The following is a 12,481-nucleotide window of genomic DNA, read 5'->3' as shown; positions in this document are numbered from 1 at the left end:
TTATATCAGTCCTCCTTTTTCAGGTATTAGGGATTACTGATATATGGAGTTTTAAATTATTATATATTAATGCCTTGGGTAGGTAGTAATTACTTAAAAATTCATTTCATAACATTACAATAACACCTAATGAAAAGTGTTTGTTTTCTTTTTTTTAAGTTTTTATTTGAGAGAGCAGAGAGCACAAGTGGGGAGCAGCGGGAAGAGGGGCAGAGGGAGAGGGAGAAGCAGACTTCCCACTGAGCAGGGAGCCTGATGCGGGGCTTGATCCCAGGACACTGAGATCGTGACCTGAGCCAGAGGCAGATGCTTAACTAACTGACTGAGCCACCCAGGCACCCCGAAAAGTGGTTTTAATTCAACAATAATGGTTGTGGCTGGATGCTCTCCTCTCTCTTTTTAAAAACTACTTAAGGATTACATTTTTTTTCTACCTGTAGTTTTAGTGGGTAGGTTCTTAGGTAGTGCTTCAAGTGTGGATTCTGTTTCTGTATCTAGTAATCCCAAGACGGAAGGTTGTATAGTATCTTGAAATACTTCCCTTCCCCCCTTTCATCTTATCCCCCCATCCCCCCAAGCAATTTTAATTAACTGTTCAGTGACAGATGGTAGAAAAGGCCTTATTTCAAGTGCTTCTGGTGGGCTGGGTTAGGGGTGAGTGGTTTGTACTGATCCTGTTGCAGAGGGACCTAGCTTTTCCCCTCCCCCTTCCAGTTGAGCTATAATCCTGTTAGATGATCTTAAAATGCTATTGATTAATTCCCAGTGCTCTTAGAGGAGTAAGCACAGGTTTGGGGTTTAAAACCCAAGAACCAATTCCCTTGAGCTCTGAATGCCTTCGCTTTGAGTCCAAGGGAGTACCTTCCAACTTCTCCACCCAGTCTTCACTGAAAAGGAAAGTTAAGCCTTTTAACTTTTCCGTTTGCCTCTCCGCCCCCCCCCCCCTTAGTCTAGTACTGCTGCCAGTTGCCATGGCAACGGGCTGGGACAGCTGCGCAGTGGCTCCCAGGCAGCTGGGTGGGGGCGGGGGAGCTGCCAGCCCGCCAAGCCCCAGACCTGGGAGGGGAGGCCCCTCCTGTTAGCCCAGAGGGAAAGAAAGAACTGGGGCGATCCGGTAGGTAAAGGAGGGAACCCCCATTCATCTTCTACCTTTGGGGCTCCTCTTCTGCATGAAGGTATAAAGGGAGATTTTCCTCTTTCCTCCCTCAAACTGAAGAACACAAATGTAAATCCTTGTTTTTCCTCGTGAGGCAGGGGAGGCCATAGCCACAATGCTTAACTGCATGCATCTAACCCGGGGCTGATTTTAACCCCAGCGCTTTGACCTAAACTGCTCAGCTCCCGGAAATTCCAAGGTGAGTGGGGGTGGGGGTGGGGTACTCTCCCTGGAATATGACATTTCCTGTCTCTGGTGAGGTCTGAGGCTGTTTTTGTTTTAAATAAATAAGATTTTTTTTTTCTTGAAGCCTAGGACTCTTCTAAATTCATGGAAAAATTATTTTGAAACTCCTGTCTCCGTTCTCCCCCTCCACCCCCTCTTCCGAATAAAGTACTTTAATAAAAACTTAAGTTTTTTTTACAGATAGTAATGGGTACAGACAGTTTTTTGGGTGGGCAGATCTATTGCTAATAGGTTCTGGAGATACGTTTTCCAGCTAGATGTTCTTGGAATAATTCCTTAAATTTTGCTAACTTGAAGTAAATTGATAAATGCAACTTTTTATGCTACTTGAACACAATCCTGAGATTAGTAGTGGCCTTCCCTGTTCCTGGGAGTCATCTTCTAGCCAGGATGGAAATATTTTTAGACAGTGCTGCAAAAAATCTTTTAAGATTACAGAAAAATAAAAATGGAGTTCAGCTAAGAAAACAGTTCCTGCTACTCTATAATCCAGACTGTAGGCACCATTTAACATGGTTAAAGAAGAATTCTTAAAAATGATTATGAAAACAACAATGTGGGGATTTTAAAAACTAGATTCTGTGTTGAGTACCCCCTGGTTGTGCATATTTCTGAGCTTAACTCAGTTTCCACTTGTGTCGCCTTGCTTCAGCTTTCCTTGGGCCTATGAATGGTTCCTCTGTGTTTCGAGGCTTCGTGTTGATGTGAGTTTGGGGCCAGACTTCTTTTTCCTCCTCCTCTTCCTTTGGCCCAAAGTCAACTCCAGTTAAGAAAGGTACCTCCGTAAGGATTTGGCTTAGTTGAGCCATGAGAATTACTGAACAATCCAGTGACCATTTTTTTTTTTTTTCTGGACTAAATTTTTTTTTTTCTCCCTGCCTCTCTCCCATCCCCAAATGGAAAAGGAGGCTTAGTGTATCTGAGATGCCAGCCTTGCTTTTGTGAAGTGTAGGGACAAGCTCAATTTATTTAAAGGAAAGATACACCAAGTCACTGAAGACAGTAGTGAAAGATGCCTGACCAGGCCTTTTTGTGCTGCTAAGAGACTAGTCAAGATCCTCAGAGTAGAGGATGGTTACATTTTGGGGCTTTTCTCTTTTCATTTTTATGAAGAACCTTATTCACCATATAAGTAAGGTTTTAGTTCTGTCCCTGTTCTTTTAACTGGTAGTTTTCTGCATTTTTTGAGATCCTGGCTTGTTAACAGTTACAGAAGTACCCAGGAGTAACATACCATACTACTTGTCTTTTGGAATCTGAAACTAGAGGAGTTAGACAGTTGTGTGTATAATAATGATTTTGGTATTATGAGCTGAAGAGGAAGTTGTGTTTGGGAAAGTGGGAATTGACCATTTTTTTCTTATACTCTTAGGAACCATCTGTAGAATGATTCAAGACCCAAGAGAGGGGTACATGGCAACTTCGTGTTATACCCGCTGCATTCCATCAAGACGAGACTCCTCCTCGCGTGGGTTCTGATCATTTTGTCCTTCCTCTTTGCAGGAACCCGGTGGCCTTAGTCCTTCAGGTGGCACAGCGTGAGACATGGGAAAGAAAACCAAGCGGACAGCTGACAGTTCTTCTTCAGAGGATGAGGAGGAGTATGTCGTCGAGAAGGTGCTAGACAGGCGTGTAGTTAAGGGGCAAGTGGAATATCTCCTGAAGTGGAAAGGCTTTTCTGAGTAAGTGCCTTCTTTAGGCCATAGGACTTTACAGAGGTGGACACCTTTCCTTTCCCATGAGCCACTGCCATCTTTGTCTTTTTCTCTCCTTACCTGCACTCCTCCTGAGAGTCAGAAGACGCAGCAGTAAACTGAACAGTTTCTCCCTTGGAGCTGGTGTTCTAATGATAATGCTTTTGAGAGACAGTATAATGAATTGGTTAGGTGCATAGACGTGGAGCTTAGGCCAGATTCTTGTTCCACTGCTTATGAGCTGGGTGACCTTGGTTTAGTTCCTTAATCTTTTTCCTCTTCAGGAAAATAGGAATAGGAAATAGTACTTGTCATAGAGATGTTGGGTATATGTAGGGTCTGACAGGTAAGCTCAGTGTAAGTATAAACTGTGATTGGGGCACCTGGCTGGCCCAGTTGGTACAGCATATGACTCTTGGTCTCGGGGTTGTGAGTTCAAGCCCCATGTTGGGTGTCGAGATTACTTAAAGATAAAAAATCTTCTTTTAAAAAAAAGTATAAACTGTTACTGTTAATATTCTTTTGGACATAACTATGCTAAAATATATACATTTTTTTAGGGGCGCCTGGGTGGCACAGCGGTTAAGCGTCTGCCTTCGGCTCAGGGCGTGATCCCGGCGTTATGGGATCGAGCCCCACATCGGGCTCCTCTGCTATGAGCCTGCTTCTTCCTCTCCCACTCCCCCTGCTTGTGTTCCCTCCTCGCTGGCTGTCTCTATCTCTGTCGTATAAATAAATAAAATCTTTAAAAAAAATAAAAAAATAAAAAAAAATAAAATATATACATTTTTTAAAAGATTTTATTTATTTATTTGACAGAGAGAGACAGCCAGCGAGAGAGGGAGCACAAGCAGGGGGAGTGGGAGAGGAAGAAGCAGGCTCCCAGCGGAGGAGCCCGATGTGGGGCTCGATCCCGTAATGCCGGGATCACGCCCTGAGCCGAAGGCAGACGCTTAACTGCTGTGCCACCCAGGCGCCCCTAAAATATATACATTTAAGCAAAAGTCATCCATTCCGTAGCCCATAGCTTTCCAAAATGATCCTTGAATCTCACAAGTGACCTAGGGTGAGGGACTCCTCTTAATGAGAAACTTAAATCTGAGGCCACATTTTTTCCCTCCCAGTATTTATTTTTTTAATTTCAAGTCTGCCGCTGAGGCAAAAGAAATTGAGTGAACACTCAGATACACACGACCTAGTTTCTGCAGTTAATACTTTAATATAATCTGTGTGGCTTTTTGTTTTTGTTTTTTGAAGACCTTAAAAACCCATTTGTAAAAGTCGAGCTTTAAGAATGATCCTGAAGTATTGACTAGACTGTCTGTTAGGAAGTAACTGGCTTTAGGCGGAAGTACTAAACGTGATTCTTGTTTTTCCTTGGAATAAATAGAACTAGACACGTTGAAGCACAGAGAAGGTAGCTTGAAAGGTGAAATACGTGTAATCATTAGACATTTTGCCTCAGTGTTTGATTAATTCTCTTCTCAGGGTGCCTGATAACAAAGAATGGATTTTCCATGGATTTCCATACTGCCAATGCACTGGTAGGAACTGGTGTAGGCTTCTTGGAGTGGCTGTGGAATAGAAATACAATGCAAGGCACATGGGTAATTTTACATTTCTGGTGCCCACATTAAAGAAAAGTGCATTTTAATATTTTATCTAACACAGTATCAAAATGCTATTTCAACATTAATCAGTATAAAAATTAGATATTTTACATTATTTTTTTCATGCTAAGTCTTAAGAATCGCATGTATATTTTACATTTTATAGCACATCTCAGTTCAGACTAGTCACATTTCAAGCATTCAGTTAACCACATGTGGCTAATAGTTAGCACATTGAACATCATAGCTTTAAAGTATAGGACTTAAATGTACTAAAAGGTTCAAATTTTGACTACCTTTGGACAAAGGTCTGAATCGGGAGCCTTTGGAATGTACTTAAGGTTATTTCATTACAGAAACCAGCGTTTCTCGTTTGGACACTTTCGGCACTTCAGGTGGGACAGCGCGAGCACTGCAGGAAGCTTAGGATCTCTAGCACAGAGAGCGCTAAATGTGTGTAGCACAGCGCTCAGAATATGCCCTCCGTATTTCCGAAGAGGAAAGGTATCACCGCCTCCTTTAGAGATGAGAAATTATGAGTTTGAGAGACCTAGAAATAGGAATTAAAATAATATTGAAAGATTTTAAGGGTGTTTATTGGGCCCATTGAATCACCATTGGAAATTGTTGGTCGTTTTGAAGGTACTTGAAACTATATCTGTGTTTGAGTTACTAGTAACTTACCTAGATTAAAGAGGGAAAGAAAGTTTGAGGTAGATGAATTTAAAGCACTTGTCCTTACTTTCTCAGAAATGCCCAGGATTTCATTAAAGACTGGAACAAATTTTGCCCCGTTAGCATTGTCTGGAACTAAGTACCTATGACTTGTTAGGCAGTGGTCAGATTCTTCTACCTCATGTGTTTTCTTTCATTCTCATAACAGCCTTTAGAGGTATTTTCAGTTTACAGATGAGGAAGTTAGTGAAGCTATTTGCCGAAGATAGCATAACTGGTAAGTGCTGGCACAAGGATCTAGTATCAGATTTCTTTGGTCCTAATGCTCAGGCTCTTTTTAAATTATACCATGCTGTCTTTTGGGTGGAAATTGGTTGTTATAGAAGCAGCAATACCAATATGGTGGGAAAAGAGATAATCCCATTATAGGACTGGCTTTTCTTGCTGTCAGTAGAGATTTGCTCCTCTCCCTCCATGTCTGCTTGCTTGTGTCACAGTGTTGGCGTGCCTCTTGCTTTTGGTAACTTAATTTCTTCTGGGCTAGTAAACTATATGGTTTGTGGATTTAGGGGAAAGTTACTGTATGAGGGTTTTTTTTTTTTTTTTTTTTTGTCTTTTGCTGAAAGAAGAGCTATGAAGGAGAGGCTTTTCTAATTTTAGCTCAAATGATTTTAAAATAAATCTTGTATCATTCTCAAGCTCTTTTTGCAAAAAGTTTTAAATCTAGAGTAAATATCAGATTTTTCCATTATTCTGCTTCTTGAGTCAAGGTATTATGGCGTGTGTTAAACCACGCCCCTCTAAAGATACCTTATTTAAAAATCAAAATAAAATATTTAAAATGGATAGTACACACATTAAATATTTTTTTCCCAAGTCAATGAAAGGATTGTAGAAACTGTTTCTATGATATATTTTCAGATGTATTTTAATAAAACTAGCCCTTACTATTTAATCAAAAAAACTGCCACTGGCTAGGCATGAAGAGGATACCTGATCTGTTTTTTTCTCATGGAGGTACATTTCATGCTTTGATTCCATAAGCTTATGATATAGTTGGTAGTTTGGTTTTCCAAAACCCATGCCAGGAATAGAGAACAACTTTGTGAATAGTAACTGTTTTCCTCATGATAGGACTCCCTTGATTCAAGTTTAACTAGACTCAATTACTCAGTTTGGGTTTTTTAAATTAATATAAAAATGTATTTTGACTACGTCGTAACAGTAGACTTGAATCCACAGCATTGAATTAATGTACTCCAAATCCCACTTCTGAGTCTTCTCTTTCTTACTGTTTGCCTATATTCTGATGATTTAAGCCCTTACTATCTTTTTTCTTAATAATTACTTCCAGTCTTCCAATCATTTATTGACATTTCTTCAAAATATAAGTAACATGTTGAAGATGGTGTAAACTGGGAGTGCATGCTTTGTTACATTATTCTCTCAGGATTTGCATAGGTGATTATACATATGAAATCATATTTTATAAAGCAGAATTCATATTTTGAGTTTTAAAAAACTTTATTGTATAATTTACATACCATAAAATTCATTCATTGAAAGCGTACAGTTCAATGGATAGTAAATTCATAGAGTTGTCAACCATTACCACGCTCCAGTTTTAGAATATTTTTATAATTTCCCCAGTTTCCCTTGAGCTCATTTGTAGTTAATCCCAAACCAAGGAACCACTGTCTGCTTTTTGTCTCTAAATGTGTCTTTCCTATGTTTCATATGAGTGGACTCAGACAATATATAGTCTTTTGCATCTGGTTTCTTAGCATATTGTTCTTGAGGTTCTTTCATGTTGTGGCATGTATTAATTAGTATTGTGTTTCTTTTATTGCCGAATAGTATTCTCCTGTATAGATATACCACATTTATTCATCCATGCACAAGTTGATGGACATTTGAATTGTTTTCTGTCTTTAGCTATTAAAATGCTGCTATAAGTTATTATGTGCAAGTTTCTTTGTGGATATATTTTTTTCATTTCTCTTGGATAGATTCCTAGGATCCAAATTAGTTATCTCTTTTAAGTGTAGGGTTTTTTTCTTTTTGCCTACTTGTCTTCTTTGAAAGAAAGTGCTGGATTTTTTCCCCCTCATTCTTTTCCTTTTTTTTTTTTTTTTTTTCCATTCTTTGTGCCCAGGGAGCACAATACTTGGGAACCCGAGAAAAATTTGGATTGCCCTGAGCTAATTTCTGAGTTTATGAAAAAGTATAAGAAGATGAAGGAGGGTGAAAATAACAAACCCAGGGAGAAGTCAGAAAGTAACAAGAGGAAATCGAATTTCTCGAACAATGCTGATGATATCAAATCCAAAAAAAAGAGAGAGGTAAGCCTCTTTCCCTCTTTTTCCCCCACAAATAATTGTTTTGCCTCTTGCTGCACTCTGTTCACCCCCCAAGCGGTATTTTGGTGGTTTCGGTTCTAAGGGTGGCCTGCTAGGTAAATTGTTGAACAAAAGAGCTTCTAGGGAGTTACGTTGATTAACTACAGCGCCCCCTCCTGGCTGTGTGAGAAATGTACTGTATGTTGCACTGAATTGTATTAAAGTGGCAAAATTAAATCCCTGCAAAACAGACAGCTACTTCCGGTCTTCTCCATAAATAAGCAGCTAAGTTACTTTAGCAAGGGAGGGACTTGAACTTTTTAAGGATAGAAAAGGGCTTTAAAATGTTTACTACTTTTTTCCTTTTGTTTCAAAGATAGCACTTATTTTCAAACTTTTATATTCTCTTTTAAATTGATGTGAAATTCACATAACATACAATTAACCATTTTATTTTTTACTTTTTATTTTTTTTAAGATTTATTTATTTGAGAGAGAGTGCGTGTGTGTCGTTGGGAAGGGGCAGAGGGAGAGGGGAAAGAGTGTCACAAGCAGACTCTCCCCACACCCGGAACATGGGGCCTGACGAGGGGCTTGATCTCAAGACCCTGAGATCATGACCTGAGCGGAAACCAAGAGTTGGACGCTCAACTGAGCCACCCAGGCGCCCTACAGTGAACCATTTTATAGTGTACAGCTCAGTGGCATGTGTATTCTCTTTTGATTCTATTACTTCTGTGTGTTCCAAATAAATTAATTTTCATCTTCCTTTTGAATCTTTTTATTGTTCAGTTTGAAAAGTATGCTTATGAAGCTTCGATTTGATGTAGTTGCTTTAATTCTTCTGATCTTTAGTTCTTGAGTAGCATAAACACTGGTCTTGCCTCTCTTTTCATCTGTATCTTTTCCCTCTGTGTACATACACAGACACACACACACACACACACACACACACACACACTACCCCTCCCCCCAGCTTCTATGCCTTTCATTTATCTCAAGGTTATGAAGCCTTTCTTGTGACAGAGTTATCATACCCTTAATGTTTAATAAAATAAAAGCAAAAGTCCACTTCTGAATCTTCTAGCGTCACTGCCATAAGCTTCTCTGTTTATCTTTATTCTACTTGATATCCATCTTTCTAGAACCTTAGTTCTCAGCCCTGGCTGCACAGTAGAATCATCAGGGGTGGGGTGGGGGGCTTTAAAAAAAGACCCAGTACCCAAGATACACCCCAAGCTAGTTAAATTAAGATTTCTGAGGGTTGGACCATAGGCATCAGTATTTTAAAAGACTTACACAAGTGATAGAGAAAATGAGAGATCAGCGTTCCAAAAAGAATTGAAATACGAGTGAAAGATTGGAGGCTACAAGTGAAAGTGGACTCTAGGTTTGTGTCTACCTCCTTATTTGTTTCCCTGATTAATTTTATTTTTTACAATCTTATTTTTAAAACCACTGTATTCTGGTGAGGTGTGTATATCATTATGATATAGCGTACTGATAAGGAATTTGAGATTGCCTTCCCTTCTCTAAGGAGCTAAGACTTGGGTTCTTTCTTTTTTTTCTTTTTTATTAGTCCTTTGTATTCTGGCTTTTGTCATTTGATTCATTTTCTAACTAAGTAAAGAGACCAAAAAACAGCACAGCAGAAGACTTGTGACTAGCCATTTGTGACATACAGGGTGAATTTCCTCTACCTAAGGTTTCTGTCCTTTCCAAAAGGAGCAGTCTGGCTTAGACCTACTGGCCAACATAGAGAGTTTCGTTCCTAGGCCAGGTTCCGATGCCACTGATCTTGAAAACAACCCTCACACGTCCCTTGTAATGTTCATCTGGGGTCCCTGACAGCATTCTCAGCAGTGCTGGCAGCTGTCAGGTAGGTAGCTGGGAAGATAGGTGATTGTATGTTTTAAAGGTACAGGAGGGGATTGCGTTTCTTTCTTTAGACCACTGCAGAAGAAATTTGTTAGTCGGCATTATGCCTGATTTAAGATTACTGCCTGTGTGATGATTTTAGCATTTTCCTCGCCTCGGCTCCTTTTCAGCAGCTTGAACATTTTTCTTCCCTTCCCTCTCTATGTAGCAAACTGTTTTCAGCCACCAGCTATGATTTACGACTCCATTCATGCGCCAGCATTCCAGCTGTGAGCAGCTGTGTGCACATCTGGGAACCTCCTCCCCTTAAGCGCCCCCAAAAGAGGCTGTGTTTTTGAGTCAGTATCTCCTCTGATCCGTGCATGGAATTTCCTTCCCAGTGTGGGTTCTGGTATCTTCGGGGACCACCTGGATCCTGAATACTTTGTATCTCTCAGAAAAAAGCAGGGTGAATGTCAGATCAAAGAGATTTTATTATGAAAATCAGACATCAGAGATTTAGTTCATTTGGGCATTCTTACTAAATCTTTTTTATGTTGCCACTAGGTAAGTTTGCATTATGTTCCATAATAAGGTTTTTAAAATAACCTGGTTTGTCTAAAATGTCACCGTTTTGCTCTCACCAGTGCCATCACACCTGAATCAGACTCTGCTCCTCGTCTCAATGGCATGATTGCATTTTGACCAAGTTTGAATAATCTCCAAAAAAATTACCAGTTTGTTTTAAGTCACGGTCCAGTTCTGTTCTCTAATGCTGACAACCCATCCACATCAGGAGGGGATAGGCACAGACCAGGCCTCTTCTCCCAAGTGTGTGGGTATTGCAGTATGTGAGCTCTGAGAGAAATTTGCTGCTTTATGGTACTGCCTTGAATCATTCTTACCTCTGTTCTTTCATCAGTATAGACAACTGTGTGAAAAGAGGTATTAAAAATATTGGTCAGTGTTAAGGTAAATTAAATGTCTAAAAAAAATTAAGATTGAGAGGTGGTATATTTGAAGTTTATAAAATGAAGAAGGGTTTAGTTAGGGTAAGCATGGACTTGTTTATCATCTCAGAAGCAACAGTTTAGGGGTAGTCAATTCATAATACCTAGGAGATTAGATTAGAGGGTTAGATGAGTTCTTAGATGATGCTTCCAGAATATCTTAAGGGATCTGAAAGAGTTTTAGGGGCCACTCCTAATCCTTGAAGGAGTATTGAAAGAACAACTGCATCTTTTTACAAAAATATTTCTTGGCCTCACTGTCACTGGCTGGCCCAATATTGTATTTCTTAACTTTTAAGAATTCTTTGACTTGGTGACAAAAATGAACTTAGGTGGTGCTTTGTTGAGCTAAGAAACAGGGTTTTATTTACTCTTCTCTACGCCGTAACCTTTCTTTATCTTCTATTTATAGCAGAGCAATGATATCGCTCGGGGCTTTGAGAGAGGACTGGAACCAGAAAAGATCATTGGGGCGACAGATTCCTGTGGTGATTTAATGTTCCTAATGAAATGGTAAGAGAGATTGGGCCTCACCGTACAGTTGTGTTTCTTTGCCAGTGGCTTGAATTTGTATGGAAGATAAGGAGGGAAGATGGAGTATTCCCCAACTAAGACTTTGGATTGTCACGGATCTTTGGTTGATATCACCCGTTAGTATTAATGGAAATTATGGTTGGGAGTGGATTTAAGACATTCTCAAGCTTTGGTATTAAGTCAAATTATTTTAGCCCCAATACCTAAGGTAGCTTTGAGGTAGGAAATGTATAGACGTGACCTAACCATTTATTTACACAGTTCTGAATCATTTACCATCAGTCCATGAGCCTGTGGCCATGAGATAGGAGTTGAGTGAGGCTTTCTGCCATCACTGAGGATCAAACAACTGAATAATGTCTAAAAGAGAAAAATAATCTCAACAAAAAGCGTTAAGACTAATACTAGCCAAAGTGTAAGTTATTTCTTCCGGTGGAGGGGGTGTCGCTTAGAGGAAAGTGTAGTTACTTCCCCTCAATTTGGTTTCTTAAAGACAGGGTGATTTATGGTGTGGCCCTCACTACCTCTCTGTTTCCAAGTGTTCTGGGCTTGTGATTTAAGTTTGTCTCTAAATAGAGGCTTCATGCTGCTTTGCCACTGAGGAAGCTAATTTACCTTAAAGTTGTAGAATCAAAAGGTTTAATATTTTATCTTATCGAAATTTTGCTGGTAAATTACCCAGAAGTCTTGATTTGAAGAATCATTATACTCTGTCAGAAGTAAGGATCTGTATTGACTGCTTTTCCCACTCAGCCATATGTATTACTTATGATTTACACTCACATAGTAACTAGCTTTTTTCCCCACCACGGTCCAGATTTGAGTGTCTGCTCTGAGCTGTTTTCCCCTCCTCTCCTCACCCCTAATACTTACTTCTATGAATTAAATATCTCAGTTTTCTAGAAAAGGAGGTAGTTGTCTTCACTTACATTTCAGTGGAATTTTAATTTAAAATATTTTTTTTCTCGATTGGAATACTGGTTAAGGGACTTGCTAGATTTTTGGTTATACGTGGTAGTAGAGCCTTTGTAACTAGGATATTTGAAATTTGCAGCTAATTCCTACATTTCATTTTAGTGACTAGATTTTACATTCTCTCTTGTTCTCCCTTATATGAATACTGCTGTGTGCTGTGGGCTTAAGTTTCTCTTTTCTTATTATTGCAATCCATAGTTCTCACCAAAAGGATAATGAGTGTTTAAAAGACCACGAGATGAGGAAGGTTAAGACCCTTTCACTCAGATGATCCAGAAACTGGATTGATCATTCTGTGCATAATCAATAGAACTGAATGTAGGTTTGATTGTGTTCACTCAGTACATACAGTTTATCAAAATTATAGGAGCAAAATTTCTATAAC

The 12,481-nt window shown here is 39.4% G+C and overlaps 1 protein-coding gene across 4 annotated transcripts in view; it reads left to right on the top strand.

The window, feature by feature from the left end:
* The window catches only part of CBX5 (chromobox 5), a 35,550-nt gene that overhangs the window by 14,157 nt on the left and 8,912 nt on the right, over window positions 1-12,481 (top strand). Inside the window, exons 1-4 of one of the 4 annotated variants that reach the window (XM_045800866.2) lie at window positions 1,007-1,114; window positions 2,906-3,084; window positions 7,537-7,723; window positions 11,000-11,100. In XM_045800866.2, coding sequence (XP_045656822.1) covers window positions 2,948-3,084; window positions 7,537-7,723; window positions 11,000-11,100 — 425 coding nt within the window. In that variant the 5' untranslated portion in view covers window positions 1,007-1,114; window positions 2,906-2,947. Of the gene's footprint in view, window positions 1-1,006; window positions 1,115-1,332; window positions 1,356-2,905; window positions 3,085-7,536; window positions 7,724-10,999; window positions 11,101-12,481 lie in introns of those variants that run through there. The other 3 variants (XM_045800867.2, XM_045800868.2, XM_045800865.2) reach the window with 3 other exon arrangements.

Source organism: Ursus americanus, chromosome 25 (genome assembly GCF_024610735.1).
Source record: "Ursus americanus isolate L20-20 chromosome 25, mUrsAme1.1.p, whole genome shotgun sequence".
Lineage (NCBI taxonomy): Eukaryota > Metazoa > Chordata > Mammalia > Carnivora > Ursidae > Ursus > Ursus americanus.
The sequence above is the reverse complement of the archived record's forward strand: the minus strand, read 5'-3'. Positions and strand labels throughout refer to the sequence as shown.